This window comes from Bos javanicus, chromosome 5 (genome assembly GCF_032452875.1).
Source record: "Bos javanicus breed banteng chromosome 5, ARS-OSU_banteng_1.0, whole genome shotgun sequence".
NCBI classification, from domain to species: Eukaryota; Metazoa; Chordata; class Mammalia; order Artiodactyla; family Bovidae; genus Bos; species Bos javanicus.
Genome location: NC_083872.1, coordinates 45,489,166 through 45,509,653, shown reverse-complemented (window position 1 = coordinate 45,509,653; position 20,488 = coordinate 45,489,166). Strand labels below are relative to the sequence as shown.

At 41.1% G+C, this 20,488-nt stretch overlaps 1 protein-coding gene and 1 long non-coding RNA gene across 3 annotated transcripts; one reads left to right on the top strand and one right to left on the bottom strand.

Moving 5' to 3' along the window:
- The first annotated feature begins 911 nt into the window (after positions 1-911).
- Positions 912-18,126, top strand: SLC35E3 (solute carrier family 35 member E3). Of its 2 annotated transcripts, XM_061416539.1 has the most exons (5): positions 912-1,566; positions 2,389-2,499; positions 6,380-6,538; positions 11,518-11,600; positions 15,948-18,126. In XM_061416539.1, the coding sequence occupies exons 1-5, from the start codon at positions 1,165-1,167 to the stop codon at positions 16,132-16,134; spliced, it is 942 nt and encodes a 313-aa protein (XP_061272523.1). In that variant the 5' UTR covers positions 912-1,164; the 3' UTR covers positions 16,135-18,126. The 2 variants fall into 2 exon arrangements, with proteins under 2 accessions (XP_061272523.1, XP_061272524.1); XM_061416540.1 differs by lacking the exon at positions 2,389-2,499 and having other exon boundaries at positions 926-1,566.
- Positions 16,001-19,822, bottom strand: LOC133247568 (uncharacterized). Its single transcript, XR_009736429.1, has 2 exons — positions 18,343-19,822; positions 16,001-16,390 (listed from the first exon to the last, which is right to left on the bottom strand). It is a non-coding gene; the product is annotated as an uncharacterized LOC133247568 (long non-coding RNA).
- Between the last annotated feature and the right edge of the window lie 666 nt (positions 19,823-20,488).

Below are 20,488 nucleotides of genomic sequence, written 5' to 3'. Positions count from 1 at the left end.
TTTCTATTGAATAAATCAGGAGACAAAGAATGAAAAAAGTAATGTAACAAAATCAGAATTTTTGAAAAGGCCAGTAAAATAGTTACCCACAAGGCTAATCAAAGGACAATGAAAACTCAAATGCATGTTTAGAATAAACAAAGTGATATAACAACAGACGAAATAAATTGAAAATATGGTAAAACACTATGCACAGTTCTGACGAAATACATTAGAACGTTTAAGTAAAATGGACACGTTTCTAGAACAATGAAAAGCCAAACAAAAAAAAATCTGAACAGTAACTATGATGAGTATATACGTAGGTTCATCATACAGTCTACTCTTCTGTATGTTTAGATTTTATAAATAAAATGTTTAAAAATATGCTTTCAAGAAGTAATGCTTTCTCCTGTCTGATAAGGACTAAATTTGCTCAACACTGCTACTGCTAAGTCGCTTCAGTCGTGTCCGACTCTGTGCGACCCCATAGATGGCAGCCCACCAGGCTCCCCGGTCCCTGGGATTCTCCAGGCAAGAACATTGGAGTGGGTTGCCATTTCCTTCTCCAATGCATGAAAGTGAAAAGTGAAGGTGAAGTCGCTCAGTCGTGTCCGACTCTTAGCGACCCCATGGACTGCAGCCTACCAGGCTCCTCCGCCCATGGGATTTTCCAGGCAAGAATACTGGAATGGGGTCCCATTGCATTCTCCGTGCTCAACACTGACAGTAGCTAACAAGTCGATCCAACCAACACACAGGAAATGTCCAACAAGAAAGGGGTCCCTGATTGGTATAGCCGGGTTTAGCTAACTCAGGTGGTAGGGCAAGAAGGATTCGGCTCGCCTCATCCAGAGTGCCACGCGCCTGCGCAGGTGAGGCTGCTCAGCTAACTGTTCGAGGGCGGAAGCGCGGGTGCCCTGAGCCACGTGACCACGGGTGAAAGGGGGCGGGGCGCGCGGGACGTGCTGCCGCGTAGTCGCAGACTGAATGGGCGGCGGCAGAGCATGTGTGCTTCTCTGAGGTTGCTAGTCTGCTGGGACCCGAAGGTTGAATGTCTCTCCGTAGCCGGATCGTGAAGCCGGCGGCTGCGAGAACGCGGCGGCGGCGGAGGAGGGAGAGGGCAGCCGGAGACAGGCCGGGCGCCCCTTTCCGAGGCTGACGGCCTCCGGCTACGCAAGAGTCATGGCATCGCTGGCGGATCGAGTACGGGGCAACGGGCGCATCGCGGCCGGGCTCCTACTCAACCTACTGGTGTCCATCTGCATTGTGTTCCTTAACAAATGGATCTATGTCCACTACGGCTTCCCCAACATGAGCCTGACCCTGGTTCACTTCGTGGTCACTTGGTTGGGCTTGTACGTCTGCCAGAAGCTGGATATCTTTGCCCCCAAAAGTCTGCCGCCTTCCAAGCTCCTCCTCCTGGCCCTCAGCTTCTGTGGCTTTGTGGTCTTCACCAACTTATCTTTGCAGAATAACACCATAGGCACCTATCAGCTGGCCAAGGCCATGACCACGCCGGTAATCATAGTCATCCAGACCCTCTGCTACAAGAAAACCTTCTCCACCAAAATACGGCTCACGCTGGTGAGTAGCTTCAGGCGGGTGAGGTGCGCCTCTAACAACTCACCTGGACCATCTTTCTCCCCCGGGAAGTTTGCATAACCTTGCGCCATCCTCTTTCCCATTATCGTAAAATCCACACTTGAGTCATTTGTGAACTTCACGCTTATTTGGGAAGGGTGAAAAAAAGCCATCTTGGCGCTCCGTTGGGCTTTCAGCACAGTGGACTGTACTTGTGTGAGTTTTAGTAACTACTGTTTGATGGAAATCCTTATGCTGTGATTTCTGAGTAAGAAAGAAAGCTGTATTGAGTGATGCAAATCCGTATCGGATTAAGTGGAAAATCTCAAACTGACTTTATGATAAACGTTAAATGTCTCACAGGATATGTTTGTGTTGACATACTGCAGAGGTTTCATAGTCTTTACATAAAAAAAGATGGGCTAAAATAATTTTAGTACTTCATAACTTGCAGAACTTAAAATCCTAATGCTTTTTTTTTGTTATACCCTTGTGTTTACATGTTGTTTAGACATTAGTTTTGTAGTCCATTTACTCCGATGTGCTCGCATGTGGTATTTTCATGCAAAGTGCAATGCATCGACTCATTATTTTACCCAGAATTTTAAATAAAATTAAATGTGAACAAAAATATAGAATTATTTTATTCAACTTTGAGGAAGTAGGATTAACAGTTCTTTTTTTTTTCACATGGAAGAATATTTGTAGAGGTTCGTTGTTTCCTAGTGGCATTTTTATGGTTAACCTTGTAAGACTGTGAAAGGAATACAGATTTTATGTCTCATAAATTTAATCTGAACAACATCTACTTCTTTTTCTTTACAGATTCCTATAACTTTAGGTGTAATCCTAAATTCTTATTACGATGTGAAGTTTAATTTCCTTGGAACGGTGTTTGCTGCTCTTGGTGTTTTAGTTACATCCCTTTATCAAGTGGTTGGTAATTTTTTTTTTCTTTATGTGCCTTTTAGCAGGTTTCATAAATTTTGAAGCTGTGCCCCAAGGTTTAGGCAATACAGTATAGAGACAATAGACTGTTGGGAAGAAAGCATAATTGCATAAATTGTCTGACTCAAGTTGAAGAGAAGAAAGGAGACAGAAATGTGGGTGTATGGTGTTCACCAAGTGTCTCCCTACCTGTCTGTAAGTGTATAATACCCACACTTCACAGTCTGAGTTTCGGGTGATGGTATAATGTTTTTTGGGAAATCCTTACAAAATGAGTAATAAGACTTTTTTACTTGAGGATTGTGTTCATGGGTTTTATGGTATTTATCATTTACTCTTTAATTATGATGTTACTATGAAGGAGTAAGTACAGATCCAAAAAATTGAACAGGAAAGGAAAATTTCAGATTTTGTAAATCTTTGCCTCAAAAGATATGCTGCTGTTACAGCTTATATATTCTAATGATTTGTCTCTGTCAGTATTTTATAGCAATGAGTATCTCACTTCTTGCACTAGCCTGATGCCTTGCCTGTGGGAGGCATTTACTGAAAAGTTGTTCATGGATTTATTTCCTTCATTACCATAAAATCTCAACAAGTATTTTTTGTTTGTTTCTTATATAGTGGGGAAAAGAATAATGAATGACGAAGGGTACAGTGAAACAGTATTTTCTCTATACTGAAAACCTTGAACTGAAAATTCTGGGTATGCCTGCATGGGGAATCAGAGCCAAATGAGTGATCAATTTTACTTTGTTCACAAGCATCCACTAGTTGTAAACTAAGGCATTTTTATTATGAATGTTAGGAATTTAATAATGCAGCCTTAGCATTTTCTAGTACTGGTTAGTTCAGAAACATTGTTATATGAAAATTCTGGGGTTGAATAAGTTTCTTAGTGGCAGAGAAGCAGTTTAAATAAAAGAGAGCAGTGACATGAAAGGATGGAGCACCCACTCAGTCTTGTCACTTGGCCCCAAGATATTCTTTTACTCCAGAGAGAAATCAGAGGAAGCTCAGGTTTGTGCTTTAAGAAAACTGCATTTGGGCATACTTCAATGAGTTTAAATTTTTAATTAGATACTATTTATCTTTTTTGTTAAATGGACTTTTTGGATTCAGTATGAATTGTTTGTTAGAGCAAGAAATTTTATTTGTTGAACGTTAGAGTTTCTTGTATCCTTTACGTATAACTTCAATTCAGAGTACTCATAGTACTCACTGGCCATGCCAATATGACCATTTTTGTTCAGACAAGTTTCAAAATTGCTATAGATTGGAATCAAAGAATTCTGTATCTCTCAGGTAGATATTTGAAATGAGATTGACTAAGGAATGATTGTAGACTAGACTAAGTTATGGGCAAAGTTTTTGATTATTGGTAAATAGTAAAGTTATGGTTACAGAATAGATATATTCCCCAAAAAATTCATTTTAAGCAAAGTTGTATTTTCCTATTGTATCCTTGTATAATTTCCAAGTTATTTCTTCTCATACAACTAGGGCATTGAAAGGAATTAAGAGATGAGTTAAGAGCTGAAAGAGTTAAGATGAATTAAGAGCTGTTAGATTTAGTTGTAGAAAGATGATTGAGTCTTGCCTCCATTCAGCAGACATTTCTTCTGCTTTATACTCAGCCTTGATACAGAGATGAAAAGCAGCTATAATCCAGTATCGAAGAAATGCATGGAGAAGGCTGATCACAGGTAGTGTAGCTCAGGGTATGAGGAAAGTTCTGAGGAACACCACGGAAAGAGAGACAGTTCTGCAAGGAGGTGGTGGTGAGGTAAGGCTTTATGGGAAAGTTCAAATTGAAGAACGCATAGGAATTTGCTTAGCAGAGTAATATAGCAGAGGTCTTTCTTTGCAATGATGTGTGCAAATACAGAGCATTTTTGGAGAAGTTGGTTCTTTTTGGTGAGACTGGACTGTAGTTGCATGGTGGAAAGACAAGGCTGAGGGGTGGGTGAGACCAGATGGCAGAGTCTTGAGTATCATGTGGAGGAAGTATACCCTTTATCTTGCAGACACCAGGACTGGAGTTCAGAGAGGGCAGTAACTTGATCATTTCCTGTGTTCTAGAAACTTCTGGGGGCAGTGAAGGATGAATAAAAGGGAAGACAGGTTGACAGGCAGAGCAGTCAGAAAGTGCTCCGTGGTTTAAGGGGAAGACAGGAAGGACATGAACAAGGACAGTGGTACTGGACATGAAAAGGAAAAACAAACTCCAGACACCTCTTAGAGAAAGAAGTAGTAAGACCCAACTGAATGTGAGAGTGCAGACCCTACTGAAAATGAGTCTGATCCTTGGAGGAGATTGTATCATTAATTATTGGAGCAACACAGGAGGAGCTCATTTGGGGAAAAAAGTAATCAGCTTAATCTTAAATAAGCTCCTGCAGATGATCTAAGTGAAATGATCAGTAAGCTGTTAAAGGAGTGACTTAAAGGATGCTCAAGGAAGAAGGTCAGAGCTCTAGGTGTCAGTGGATAGGAAAAGGTAAGTTGGGGAGGTAAGAGGAAAGCCAGACCTCTCCCTTACAGATAGTAGGGAAGGAAGAGGTGAGTGAGAAAGCAGCACAAACCAGAGGTCAAGTTCTTCCAAGAGCAGTTGCAGGTTCTGCAGAGGGCTCCAGCTGGAAGGGGGACGAGGGCAGTCCATCAGTGTGGCCGCTGGAGGTGAAGGTGCCCTGTTGGGGGGCAGTTTCATGAGAAGGGTGACAAGCAGAAGCCAGGCTGCGCTGCAGTGAGGGCAAGCGGAGGCCTGAGAGTCACCGCCATTCCAGCTGGGCCTGCTACCTCGTGTCAGACACGCAACTGCCCATAGAGGCCGCTAGGCCACGCAGGGCTGTGCGTACACCCTCTGCATTCATTTTCGCTTACTGTGGTGTCCCAAGCAAAAGAATCAACTCTTTGTCCTTCATGTTCACAGCAGACTCTTATTAAGGCTGGCAGGATAATGCTTCACATTTCCGGCTCTTCTATTTTTGTCTTGGTGAATTTCTATAGACTTAGCATTTATGTAACAGGATACCCGGACCTACAGGGAAAAGAATTATGTAGGAGCAGTTATTCAAAAAAGCCTGGCTGTTCTTGCCAGGTCTTATATTCAGACAGTCCTATCAAACTTTCTTTAAACCTCTTTTTCAGTTATATTTCTGAAGCATTTTGAGAACTGAAAGGGTTTGAGGCTGTGGAGTGTCTGTTCTAAGGATAGCCTTTTTAGGGGTTGTGATTATCTATAGTTTATTAGGGGGGATTTTTCACAGAAAAGTCAGCCATAGAGAGGGAGGTTCCTTCTACTCTGCCACTGATTGAGTTTTCTGAAGTTAACGAAAAGCCCTCACATACCTTTCTGACCACACACGTTGGTGGCCACCTGGGATAAATGAGGTTTCTGTTCGTCTCCAGTTAAGAGTCCGCCCTGCCTCCCAGTCTTCATTTTGGGGGCCATTTTTAGAAAGAAATGAAGTCTGACAGTGCATCTGTATTCCTGCTTATCCTGCTTATGAAGATTAGCCTGCTTATTCCTGCTTATAAATATCCATTCATGCCTAATTTTCCCAAGATCTCTGATACCTATGCATTGATTTTCCATATTTACTAGGATCTGGAGGGAAGAGAGAATTTCTTTTCCTCCTTTAATAGTAAGAAAATCAATGATCAGACATGGAATATAGAAAACTCCTTTTATGCAAGGAACTTACAAGATATACATATATATTATTGATCTTTGATATCTTAGGCATTTCCTCTTCCCTGAGCCCTGCTCCTCATTCCTGTGTTTGTGGCCAAAGTTGCATCTTTTCTTTGTTGAGTACCATTTTTTTTTTTTTTTGCCTAACTTGTTCTCTCTCCTGAATTTCAGTGGGTAGGAGCCAAACAGCATGAATTGCAAGTAAACTCGATGCAGCTGCTGTACTACCAGGCCCCAATGTCATCTGCCATGTTGCTGGTCGCTGTGCCCTTCTTTGAGCCAGTGTTCGCAGAAGGAGGAATATTTGGTCCCTGGTCAGTCTCTGCTTTGGTAAGTTCTAATTGGGTGGGTGTCTAAGAAACAAGACAGTAATAATTATTAATGCAATTTTTAGTTTTCAGAGTGCTAGCTCACATTTAATCTTTATAATCACACTTTAAGGGAGGCAAGGTAAGATTATTTTTTTTTAATTTAATTTTATTATGTATTTAGTAGTGATTCTGGGGCTGTTCAAGGTCTTTGTTGATGCGCAGGCTTTTCTCTAGCTGTGATAGGCAGGGGCTAATCTCTAGCTGCGGTGCACGGGCTTCTCATTGCGGTGGCTTCTCTTCTTGTGGAGGTGGGCTCTGGGGCGGGCGGCTTCAGTAGTTGCGGCCTGTGGGCTCAGTAGCTGGGGCTCCTGGTCTCTAGAACACAGGCTCAGTAGCTGTGCATGGGCTTGGTTGCTCCGAGTCATGTGGGATCTTCCCGGACCAAGGATTGAACCTGTTCTTGCACATTGGCAGGCGGATTCTTTACTACTGAGCCACCAGGGAAGCCCAAAGATGATTCTTTAGATGAAGACACTGAGGCAGAGAAAGGTTAAGGGACTTGCTTAGGGTGCAACAGCTAGTCAGTGGTAAAAACCAGGACTAGAATTCAGGTCTTCTGATGCCTGGTCACTATGCTGAGCATGCCTATTTGTCGTCCAGTCGCTTCGTTGTGTCTGACTCTTTGCGACCCCATGGACTGCAGCACACCAGGCTTCCCTGTCCTTCACTATCTCCTGGAGCTTGCTCAAACTCATGTCCTTGTCAGTGATGCCATCCAACCATTTCATCCTGTCGCCCCTTTCTCCTCCTGCCTTCAATCTTTCCCAGCATCATGTTGGCCCTTCACATCATCTGGTGGCCAAAGTATTGAAGCTTTAGCTTCAGCATCAATCCTTCCAATGAATATTCAGGGTCGATGACCTTTAGGATTGACTGGTTTGATTTCCTTTTTGGCCAAGGGACTCTCAAGAGTCTTCTCCAGCACCACAGTTTGAAAGCACCAGTTCTTCAGTGCTCAGCCTTCTTTATGGTCCAGCTCTCATATCCGTTCATGACTGTTGGAAAAACCATATTGGCTTTTCCACTATGGCTGCAGTCACCTTCCACAGTGATGCCAGGCTATATAGCCCACAAATATTTTGGGCATTTATTGTTTTATAATTAAAATATAGCTTTGTTGATTTTATTGTGATAATATCACAATAAAAAGTAGTTTATATTGTATATATTGTTGAACATACATAAAATTATAAAGTGAAAGTCCCCGTGAATCCTGCCACACTAGGATAATCACCTTTACCGCTTTGGTAATGATCATTTCATGGATCTTTTTGAATCCACAGATACATGCATGTGTGTGTATATTTAATTTCATATATATATAACCATATTACTTATGCTGTTTTTATTCTGGGTTCCTTTTCCCCAGCCCCGCTACCCAGACACACTTCATCATCCCATTACCCCACTCCTTCTCCTTGAAGTAAGTCATGTTAACACTCTAGTGTTTGTTCTTGCATATTTTTCTCTGTGCTGTATATACCCTCATATAAGCACATAAACATGCCCAAGCATACATACACATATGTATACTTAAATTATACACTTGTTTCTTTTACAAAAGTGGGATCATATTGCACAGATTTTCTTTTTTTTAGAAATTCAAGCAAGGATTTTTTGGGACCCTGCTGTGTTAGCAGGGACTTATGATTTTCTATATCTTGCTTTTCGCACTTAACAATGTCTCATAAAAATATCTTCACATCATTCTCTTGATGGCTGTATAATAGTTGCAGTTCTTAACTACCATAAACAGTATTGCATAAACAGCCTTGTACATGTGGCCTTATGAACTGGGACTTTTTATTCTGTGAAATAGAGTCTTAGAATGGAATTGCCAGATCAAAGGGGTCTGTACTTTGGGGACATTGTTTTAATAAAGTTAGAAAGTATAGTCCCCCTACTTAGGAAAGGAACTTCTGCTTCCCATACATTTAATGCAGGGCATGGGCATGTCTGTTTTGTTGGTGGTGGTAATTTATCAAACCACTGTAGTTTGGGCACCTTATACTAGGAGGGGAGAGGCTTTATGTGACTGGTCCTCTGACATTTAGAAATGAGGACCTCAGCAGAAAGACCATAAATAAAGGTCAAAGAAACAAGAGCACAGCCGTCTGAGACCACTGAATAAGGGAGAATCACCTTCATTTCTTGTCTCTAGAGGGCATCATTGTCTCAGAGTGTAATTGTGTTTTTAATGATGTGAAGGTCATCAAGAAATAGGCTTGTGACATACTGTAAACTCTGTAAAATTAACAATGATACATTCCTAGAAACAATTTTTAAAATCTTTAAGGGGCGAATTTCTTTTAGTTAAAAATTTAGTGAGCCTCACTGTTGTTTAAAATACGAAAGTAAGCTATTACTGTTTCTAATTAAAAGATTGCAAATCCAACTCCCTTGGTCTAGTTACAACTGTACTGATTTAAAAACTGAGAAAACCCATATGGGACAGAAAGAGTCTTCAAATATGACATGTTTTCTTTGGAATTTAAACTCCGTAATAATTCAAATTGTAACTAATATTTTCTCTGAATTCTATTTCAGCAGTAGATAATGGCTTTATAACCTTTTTTAAATTTTTTATTTTATATTGGCGTATAGTTGATTAACAGTGTTATGTTGTTTTCAGGTATATAACAGAATGATTCAGTTATACATATACATGTATCTGTTGTTTTTCAAATTCTTTTCCCAGTTAGTTGTTATAGAATATTAAGCAGAATTCTCTGCGCTCTACAGTAAATCCCTTTTGGCTGTCCATCTTCAGTAAAGCAGTGGGTACATGTCCGTCCCAAACTCCCTCGCTGTCCCTCCTCCCCACCCTTCACCCCAGTAACCATGAGTTTGTTCTCTTAAGTCTGTGAGTCTGTTTCTGTTTTATACAAAAGTTCATTTGTATCTTTTTTTTTTTTTTAAGATTCCGCATATCAGCGATATCATATGATATTTCTCTTTCTCTGACTTGTTTTCTGACTTTTAAAATGAAATTGCGGGATATGTGTGGACAGAATGTCCTGCGTGTCTACAGTGGGACAGCCCACTGTCTCCCATCCTCAGCCGAGCAGGTTTACTCATGTCCCATGCACACACCTCGGCTTTCATTCCTCTGCTTTGACCCATACTGTTTCCTGCCCCTGTTATTTCTTTTTCTAATCTAAACATGCATTGAAATCCAAAGATTTTTCTTGCTATTCCAGCCCAAAAGGACATTTCCTGTCTAGAGAAGCCTATAGAACCTATTGCCTGTTTGCCTGTTAATGAGGTTAGAGCTCAAGACTAATTTTCTCTTCTTGCCTGAGCTGTGCGTCTTGTATCGCACTGTTTAGTTGCTCAGTTGTGTCTGACTCTTTCTGACACCATGGACTGTCCGTGGGAATTTTCAGGCAAGAATACTGGAGCGTGTTGTCATTTCCTTCTCCGGGACTCTTCCTGATCCAGGGATCGAACCCACATCTCGTGCAAGCCTCCTGCATTGCAGGCAGATTCTTTACTGCTGAGCCACTGGGGAAGCTTCATTTGGTTAAGAGGTAGCAGAGCAGAGCCAGTTAGGAGCAGAGACTCCAGAAGCAGACTGCCCTGAGTTTAGATCTTGGCCCTTCCACTTACTAACTGTGTGTCTTAGGCAAGTTACTTGACCTCTTTGTGCTGTTTTCTTGTCTGTAAAAAGGGAAAATATTTTATTCTCTCATGGCTGTTTGCAACAATTAAACGAATTAGTACATGTAATATATTTAGAACAATTCTTGTTGCTTAGTCAGCACTATGTAAATATAAGCTGTGATTATGTTATAAAGATTTTTATGATGTCCTTGAGTGGTTTCTGAAATCTTTGAGGGCAAGAACCCATTGTGTTCCTTATAAGGCCTGGCCTAGTTTTGTGGATATCGAATGAATGCCTACTGATTCAATTTAAATAAGAATAAAATGAGCAATTCAAAGGAAAAAAGGTGTGAAAGGATATATGCCAATGTATTAACTGCGCTGAATGGTTGGGATTATAAGAATTCCTTATGAGTTCTCTTGACAGGGAAAAGTACTTTTTCCTATATGTTTAATTTTGTGTATGTGTGGATGGTAGATGTTCTCTATTCTTGCTGTGGTAACCATTCCATAATGGTTGGTTGGTTTATGGTTTAGTTGCTCAGTCATGTCCAACAGTTGCAACCCCATGGACTGTAACCAGCCAGGCTTCTCTGTCCATGGATTCTCCAGGCAAGAATACTGGAGTGGGTTGCCATTTTCTTCTCCAGGGTATCTTTCCCACCCAGGAATCGAACATGGGTCTCTTGCATGGCAGGCAGATTCTTTACTGACTGAGCTACAAGGGAATCCTATTTTGTAATGTGTGTAGGTCAAATCATGATGCTGTACACCTGAAACTTACACAGTGTTGTGTGTCAATTACATCTTGGTAAAAGTAAAAGGAAAAAAATTCCTTATGTTCTTTTTGTTCATCTTTATTTTCTAATTTTTCCATAATGAATAATATTACTTTTATAATAAGAAATTATTACAAAATAATTTTTCACTGGATAGATAAGAAAAACTAACCTGGAAATTTATATTCAGAGTCAGCATATTGTTGAAGAATTTTCCATTGGATTCTGTAGACAAAATTACAGTTTCAAATACTACTCATTCTGCTTTTTTACCCTCAGTTCTTGCTTTCTCCAAACTTGATTATCTCTTTTAAAAAATCTTATTTTGGGAAACTCCCTGGAAGTCCAGTGGTTTGGACTCCACGCTTCCACTGCAGGGGGTTCCAGTTTTGATACCCTGATCGGGGAACTAGGATCCCACAAGGCACTGTGGTGCGGCCGAAAAAAAGTTTTGTTTTTAATGATTGATAGAAGTTCCTGATGAAGTATATTTTCACTTGATGATTGTAATGATTGCAGCTGCTTTTCATTAATGATTCTTTTGGTTTATTTGTAGCTGATGGTCCTGCTCTCTGGAGTAATAGCTTTCATGGTGAACTTGTCGATTTATTGGATCATTGGGAACACTTCACCAGTCACGTATCCTTTTCCTAACAATTCACAAATGTATAGTCTTTTATATTCTCCAAAACTCTGTCACGTTGATTTCTTTATTTGAGTCTCACACTTACTATTGCATGGCCTAAATTGAGTAGATTGGGTTATTTTTAGTCTTTATGGAGATTTAACGAACTGTGAACTGGGGAGATGGGTTAGCTTTCTGTATCATAAATGCTTTTGAATTTTCTTAAGTGAGCTTTTCCCATATCAGAATTAATGCAGAGCACCACTCCTTGTACATAAACATTTGTTGAGTGAATACTGAGGTAATACTTAGGTTTCCCATCACTTTTCAGTTATTGATAGTTTGATAATAATACAAAGGAGTGGTTAATCTAAGTAACAGTAATTTCAGACTAGTCACTCTGACTTGTGAGTTTATTTTTGTACTTGTCTGGCTGGGTGTGCCTGCTTTTCTCAATGTTACTTCATATCAAGAAGTGAAGTCATGACTTGAAGATCTTAATCAAACTCAGCTGCCCATTTTTAGCATTTCATCTGTAATGAGTGAACACTGAGCTGTCCACAAAGTATAAAAGCAGCATATTTGACGGCTATCAATAAATAACAACAGTTCTAATAGTAATAATTTTAAAAAAAAACAAAAGCAACACTTAACTAAATGTTTCTTCTGTGCCAGGCACTGTTTGAAACACCTTCTGTGTATTAACATTTAGTTTTTATAGCAGCTCAATGAAGTAAATTATGTCTTTGTTCTGCAGAAGAGGAAGTGGAGGTGCAGAGGGGTTGAATAACTCACTTGGAGCCACCCGCCGAGAAGTGTGGTGTCCAGGTTTGAACTTGGGTGGTCTAGCCAGGACTTGTGCTGCCAGATCAAGGCATCCAAGTATGTGCCCTAAGAACATCCATTCATTCATTCAACAAATATTAACTAAACGCCCACTGTAAACCATTTCTTGACTTAGTAAATATTCACATACTGAGTATCTACTGTATGTCAGGCATTGAAGATACAGTGGTGAACCAAACAGACAAAAATCTCTGCTCTCACAGGCTTAAGTTCTGGGGAGAAAGGCTATAAATAAGAAACGAAATGTGCATATGCAGTGTTAGATAGTGTAAAGTGATAAGGAGAAAAAGATGAAGCAGGGAAGGGGTTGTGAAATATTGGGGACAGGGTGAAGTTTTATGGAAGGTAGACAGGAAGGCCTCAGCAAAACAGATACTTCTGAGTAAAGACCTGAAGGAAGTGAGGTTGCTCCACGCAGAGTGGGATGGATAGCATTGCCAGGCAGAGGGAACAGCAGGTGAGAGACTGGAAGGAACAAGAAACCTGTGTGGCTGGAGCAGGGGGAACACAGGGTGGCTTTAGGAGAACTCAGGGTAATCGGGGGTCAAACTGAGCAGAGCTTTTACATGAGATGTGAAGCCGTTGAGCAGGGACAGGACATGATTTTATGTCTGTTTTAGTAGGATCCCTCTGGGCTATTGTGTTGAGAACAGGCAAGGCAAGGATTTTCAACCTCAGTGCTACTGACCTTTTGATCCAGACAGTTCTTTGTTGCAGAGGCCTGTCCTGTCCATTGGAGGATGTTTAGCAGCATTTCTGGCCTCCACTCACCAGATACCAGTAGCACCCTTTTCCCCAATTATGAAAACCAAAAACATCCTTGCCCAGGTGACAGAATCACTCCCAGTTGAGAACTACTGCATTGAAAGGGGCAAGAGACGAAGGGAAGCCATCTGCTGCTGCTGCAGTATGCTAATTTAGAAACTACACTGGTTTGGTACCAGGAGAGTCACAGTGGACGCAGTGAGAAGTGATTGGACTCTGGATATATTTCCAAATAGAGCCAGCGGGTTTTGCAGGCAGATTAGATGTGGAGAATGAGAGAGGAAAGAAGGTTGACTCACCCAGCTTTGAGCCTGAGCCCCTGGTGGAGTACAGTTGCTGTGGACTGAAATAGGACAGCCCGAAGGAGGTGTGGAAGTGGGGAGGAAGACCAGGTGCTCAGTTTGGGGTGAAACAAGTCTGAGAGTTCCAGATCGAGGTCTTGGCTGGAGGTATTCTGGAGAGAGTTGGTGGTGTATAGACGTGGTTTGAAGCAGTGAGTCTGGCTGACATTACTAAGCACACAGGAAGAGGAAAAAATGGTGTCTAAAGACCAAGTCCTGGGTCACTTCAGTGTTTAGAGTTTGCAGAGATGACAGGAGCCAGGCGGAAGGGGCAGTGAAGGAGCAGTCGAGGTGGGAGGAAGGAGGAGAGGGTGTAGAAACCAAGTGAGGAGGAGGGGAGTCAGCTGTGTCCAAGGCTGCTGCCAGGTCAGGTTCAGGTAATTGAGGAAGGGGCTTGGTGAGGTGGAGGCACTGATGATTTTGACAAGAACTTCAGAGTGTCCATGTAGAAGCCTACTGGAAGAAAGTGCAGAATTAGAGGAGTTGGAGATGTTGAATATAGCTTGCTCCTGTTTGTTTGTTTGTTTTTTCCCCTAATTTACAAAAGGATTCACTGAAGAATTTCTTTAAATTTGCCTTTCCTCTCATATAATTATCTTTAACAGACCTTGACCACTTAAAAGAAAGGCTGAGGAGTAAGGAAATGCTGACATGTGGGAGCCAGTGCACTTGAAGATGGCTCATAATTGAAAATGAAGCCTATTTTATTATGGTTATAATTAACATTCTTGAGAAGGTCCTCTGTCCCACAGGAAAAGTACTGCTGTTGAGGCAGGCAAGCACAGGTACCCTGGTGACCTGACCTGTGCTCTCCTGCCCAGGCAGAACTTCCTGGTTGCCTAGTTGGGCTCCGAACAGAGGAGGAAACCAGGACTTTGAGGTTGGACAGGTCCAGGCATGTAGCTGCAGCTCTGCTGCTGCCTCAGCGAGTTGTGGGAGATCTCTGGTCCCACTCTCATCATTTATGAAATGGGGGTCATGGTACCTACATGATTAGGTTGCTGTAAGTGTCTGAGAGAATATGTGTCCAGCACCTGGCCAGTGTTTATTAGGTGTAAGTACCACTGTTAATGGGCTTCTCTGGTAGCTCAGCTGGTGTAGAATCCACCTGCAATGCAGGAGACCCCGGTTCAATTCCTGGATTGGGAAGTTCCCCTGGAGAAGGGATAGGCTACCCACTCCAGTATTCTTGGGCATCCCTGGTGACTCAGACAGTAAAGAATCTGCCCACAATGTGGGAGACCAGAGTTCAGTCCCTGGGTTTGGAAGATCCCTTGGAGGAGGGCATGGCAACCCATTTTTGCCTGGAGAATCCCCATGGATGGAGGAGCCTGGCAGGCTATAGTCCATAGGGTGACAAAGAATCAGACACGACTGAGCGACTAAGCGCAGCACAACACTGCTCTAAATAGCTCACATACAGGGACCTTACTGGGTGCTCGAAGCCTTGCATATATTAGCTTAGTTAATCCTCACAATGACACCGGGACAGAGTGGTAGCTCTTTCTAGTATTATTAGGAAGAGTACATGGGTACGTATCAGACATCTGAAATACAATAAAGTACTAATTCATATAGAAAAAACGATTTAAAATTCAGTAAGAATAATTTGTAAAGGTACCAGTTGTGTCTTTAGTTAGCCTTTTAAATAAACAGTGATTTGGAACTGCCTTAATCCAGCAGCAAATTACAGGCACTAAATTCAACTCAAACATGGACTTTAGAGTTAAATAGACCCATCTATGTTTGACCTCTGGCCCTGCCACTTACTAATTCTGTGATCTAAGTTACTTAAAATCCTCGAGCCTCCACTGTTGTAAACGAGAAGAGTGATTGCAGTGAAGGGAAATACGATGCTTAAATATTATAAAACGGTGTTAGATATGCGCCTGGCACAGTGCCTGGCATGTCACAGGTGCTCATGCTAGTCCCTCCCCTGTCCCCGATTCCCTCCTAAGCTTAAGCACACTGGCTGCGTTGCCCTTGAGTCAGCCCTCTGGCGCCTTACATGTTTCATCTCACTTGCCAAGGGAAGTTTAGAAATGGCTCCATAAAACAGCATCACAAATTGCTCTACAAAAGAGCTTCTCTGTACCTTGTTCTGAATCCCTTTCCCAACTTTGTATCGCAGCCCCTTCTCTCTTCTTTGGGGAGGTCAGCAGGGAAAGTTGAAGGAGTCTCCTGTCACTGATTAATTACTAAAAGCTACCCGAAGAAACTAGGATTCACCCAGGACTTCACTGAAGTTCCTGTTCTTTAGACTTGGGAGCTGCTCTTCAGTCTGTGTTTCATGTACTTCTCTCCAGCCATTGGAAGCCTTTGCTTAGTGTGTGTGTGTGTGTGTGTGAGGAGAGAGAATACAAAACATCTAGCTTGTTATTCTTTTTTATCCTTATCTATAAACCTCAGCTATAACATGTTTGGACACTTCAAGTTCTGCATTACTTTATTTGGAGGATATGTTTTATTCAAGGATCCATTGTCAATTAATCAGGGTCTTGGCATGTTATGTACATTATTTGGCATTCTTGCCTATACCCATTTTAAACTCAGTGAACAAGAAGGAAGTAAGAGTAAATTGGTGCAACGTCCTTAATTAGGTTTTTGTAGAGAAAAAGTCACTTGAAGACAACAGAAAAAGTATTAGGTGGGCAAGTTACTTTCAAAGAAGAAATGAAAATTATGTTGCAAAATTCATTAAATGATCGTTTACAAAAAGTCATGCAAAGGAAATTTTATTCATAAACATGACTTACTTGGGAATTTTCTGGTGGTCCGGTGGTTGAGATGCCATACTTCCACTGCCAAGGGTGCAGGCTCAATCCCTGGTCAGGGAGCTAAGATCCCGCAAGCTGTGTGGCATGACCAAAAAATAATAATAATAAAATTAATTAAAAAGTAAAACAAATATAACTTTCTCTTTTAGAGTACCTTTTAAGAAAAACTTTATCCTCTAAAGCATGGCTCATGCTTCCTTTCAAAGGTTATTCTATGAAGTATATAGAATGGTTTGGTTATATCAAATGAAGTACATGAAATTAAAGTTTTATAATGGTGACAAAGAAATTCAGATCCCTGTACCACAAATGTGTAATGGCTTTTAAGGAAAGACACATAGGATTCCTCGACTTGCTCATAGGTGGTCCCCAATGTGAGTTCTGTTATAATTGAAGCCAAAGTATTCAAGTCAGAATTTAAGGCTAGCGTTTCTATTTTAGTTGTTTTAGTATAACTTCTTGCTTTTTTCATTTACAGAAATGACATATGATTGTTAGAAAGCAAAGTGTAGTAAAGGAGATCATAAAGCAAAAACCAGTTCTAAAAGTATTACTCCTCTAGTAGAAAGTGGATGTAAGAAGTTAATGTTATCAAAAAAACTACAGTTTCTATGGGTGTTCTCTTGGTGAGCTCTCAAAACTATACATTAAGTTCAAAAATAAAAGAGCTCCATGTTTAAATAAAGAAAAGACTACAGGAGAAGCTGAGCAGGTTTCTTCTTATCCTGGTGACTGTTCTCCTGGCTTCTTTGAGCAATTCATGTTGATAATTGCTTAAGACTACCTCCCAGCCATCACTCCCCTACGCCCACATGTGAGGTATCTGTGGAGCGCTCTTTGACACTGAAGGGTTTGGAGTGAATTGTGTCAGCCTTTCTAAGTGGGCTAAGGAAAATTCTTGAGCAGCAAGTCAAGGTAGATGTTATCAGAGATTAAGCAGAAACTTGGTGAAGATATGAGGAAAGATTTGAAAGAGAAGTAGAGAAATAGTCAATATTTAACAAGTTCTATGAATTTTTTAAAAGGGATAATTAAATAAATTCTAGGGGAAATACATGATTTTACTTAAGAATATAATAGGGTCACATATTAAACTGCCAAATCTATTACTGGCTTCCCACTCTTGACATTTGAGAATTCAAAGCAGTTGTTGATAACCTCTCACAATAAATTGACTGAGCCAGATAATCCCTCTTACAATATTTCTTTTTCTAAATGTTATTTAGAAACTTCAAGTGAGAAAAAGAGCTCTTTGGAGGATGAAATGTCACATGTATAAAATACACCTTTTAGGACCATTTTTTTTCCCTGGCCTATTTGAAATGCGAAGCCCCACTGAAAATCAATTTTGACAATTTCAATGGATCAGTCAATCTGTTGTGTGATTTTTATGTGTGGTGTTCTGTTATTGTTTTAAATAATTTCGGTTCTTCTCAGTTTCCAAAGATACATTTTATTGTGCTAAGAAATACAAAGTGATTTGTCTTGCTGGATGAGCTTCAGGAGTTATGTCTGTCTAAGGAATATTCTCTGTGTTTTAAATGAACATATAATTGTTTACCAAAAGCTGGAGAAAAGTACTTCAGTATTTCAGAGGATCATTTGACTTCTGTGCACTAACAGCTGAGTCGATTTGTGCCATTTACAGATTCTTCTTAACTGTAAATACAACTTGGCGGGTTATAATAAATGTTGGGGGAGAGTTGTAATAAATGACTGATGTCGATAGGAATTCAAGGAAGGCTGGAGCAGGATAGTGTGGGGTGGGGTGGTTATGGATCTATAAGTGAATAAAGTATATACTATTGGAACTAGAGTCTGATAAACATTTTTTGCCCTGAAGACCGTCTTCCTTTGAAAAGGAAATTCCTGGGGGGAAAATGTACCAGATGATGAGGACCAACCGCGGAGACAAACCAGTAGTAATTCTGTGCTATGGAAGAAAACATGCTGGCTGTCCTTTTGTTAAGGATATAATTACACTTGTTTTTTTGTTGTATATTAGATGACTGTACTGCAGTTTTTACCTGTTATAAATAAAGAGAACCTGATGTTTTTATTTTCAAGTTGCATGTTAGAACCAGTAGAGGAAGGATGGCATCTATGTGTATGCAGGAGTGATGCTGGCCTGTCCAGCTCCCGAATTTGCATCACCTAAGGAAACAGAAGAGGAGGAGATGACAGAGGATGAGATGCTTGGCTGGCATCACTGACTCAATGGACATGAGTCTGAGCAAACTCGGGGAGTTGGTGAAGGACAGGGAGGTCTGGCTCGCTGCAGTTCATGGGGTTGCAAAGAGTCGGACATGATTTAGGGACTAAACAGCAACAACAAAGAAAGTCCTTATCTCTTTTTTAAAATAACCATAAAGGAGGGACATCCCTGGTGGTCCAGTGGTTAATCACCTGCCTTTCAGTGCAAGTAGTGTGGGTTCGATCCCTGGCCAGGCACCTAAGATCCCACATGACTTGAGGCCTCTAAGCCTGTGACACACTACTAATCCCGCATACCGCAACTAGAGTCTGTGTGCCACAAGGGAGATCCAACATAACCAAATAAGTCAAAAAATAAATATTTTTATAAATAAAATCACATAAAAGAAGAAATCCTCTTCTCTGTGAAATGAAGCCAATGTTCTCCTGTTCATTCTTAAAAATACTTTTTAAACCTTTCTAGTTTCAAATCACTAGTCATCTTTTCTAAAAAATCTATTTATAAGCAACTAATGGAGCACTCCACATTGACCCCATTGGTGATGAGTTGTTCGGTGAATGAATATGCAGAATGGTCAAAGGAGAAGGTCTGAAGAAAAGAATGAAGACCATATATATTAGATATATTCTGTTTTGCCTTTCTGTTTGCAAACTTGAACTAGATTATAGCTGCTAACATCAGGACTAGGATGATCATTTCATTCATTGAACAAAGACTTACATTATGTGCCAGGTACTGTGCCACACACTGTGCAAAGACAGTCCTGTGTTCCCTGTGATATTAAACATTACTCCAGCAGAAAAGGTAGAAATTAATTAAAGTGTGTTATTTCAGACTCAAATAGTAGAAGGCACATGGTTCTCTGGAGCATGTAACAAAACAGTCTGGTCCAGGATTCAGTTCAGTTCAGTTCAGTCGCTCAGTTGTGTTGACTCTGTGACCCCATGAACCGCAGCACACCAGGCCTCCCTGTCCATCACCAACTCCCGGAGTTGACTCAGACCCACGTCCATCAAGTCAGTGATGCCATCCAGCCATCTCATCCTCTGTTGTCCCCTTCTCCTCCTGCCCCCAATCCCTCCCAGCATCAGAGTCTTTTCCAATGAGTCAGCTCTTCGCATGAGGTGGCCAAAGTACTGGAGTTTCAGCTTTAGCATCAGTCCTTACAAACAACACCCAGGACTGATCTCCTTCAGAATGGACTGGTTGGATGTCCTTGCAGTCCAAGGGACTCTCAAGAGTCTTCTCCAACACCACAGTTCAAAAGCATCAATTCTTCGCACTCAGCTTTCTTCACATCTAGCCTTGACTAGATGGACCTTGTTGGCAAAGTAATGTCTCTGCTTTTGAATATGCTATCTAGGTTGGTCATAGCTTTCCTTCCAAGGAGTAAGCGTCTTTTAATTTCATGGCTGCAATCACCATCTGCAGTGATTTTGGAGCCCAAAAAAACAAAGTCTGACACTGTTTCCACTGTCCCAGGATTGGCTGTTAGCAAAGGTGTCCCATGAGGAGAGGACAACTGAGCTGAAATTTGATGGCCGTGTAGAAGTTAGCTGAGCAAAGGAGGAGCTGAGTAAAGAGAGGGGGGATTGCATTCTGGTAAAAGGGAATAGTGCATACAAAGGCCCTTTGGAGGAATTTGTGATGAGTTTTAAACTGCAAAAAGGATGGAGTGTAGGAACTACATTTAGGGGAGATGTGGTATGACACAAAATTGGAAAGGAAGGCCAGCCCTTGGACCACAGAACAGCTTATAGACGGTGTTAGGAATCTAGTAAGAGCAAGACGGAGTGTTCTGAGCATCGTCACAGTCAGCACCTTTGTTTTGAAATACATGAAAGCAAACCAGAGAGAGGTTAGGAGAGAGGAGACAGCTGTAGTGAGATGTGATCGCTTGGAGAGGTGGTGGTGAGATGACAGAAATGGGTAGAGCAAGAGGATTTTATAGATGGGAT

What these genes read in the sequence shown, in the direction of transcription:
- SLC35E3 (XM_061416539.1), top strand. Translation starts at nt 1,165, where the DNA reads ATGGCATCGCTGGCGGATCGAGTACGGGGCAACGGGCGCATCGCGGCC. An exon ending in TTACATCCCTTTATCAAGTG is followed by an intron (nt 2,500 to 6,379) that starts GTTGGTAATTTT and finishes CCTGAATTTCAG; the next exon opens with TGGGTAGGAGCCAAACAGCA. An exon ending in CCTGGTCAGTCTCTGCTTTG is followed by an intron (nt 6,539 to 11,517) that starts GTAAGTTCTAAT and finishes GTTTATTTGTAG; the next exon opens with CTGATGGTCCTGCTCTCTGG.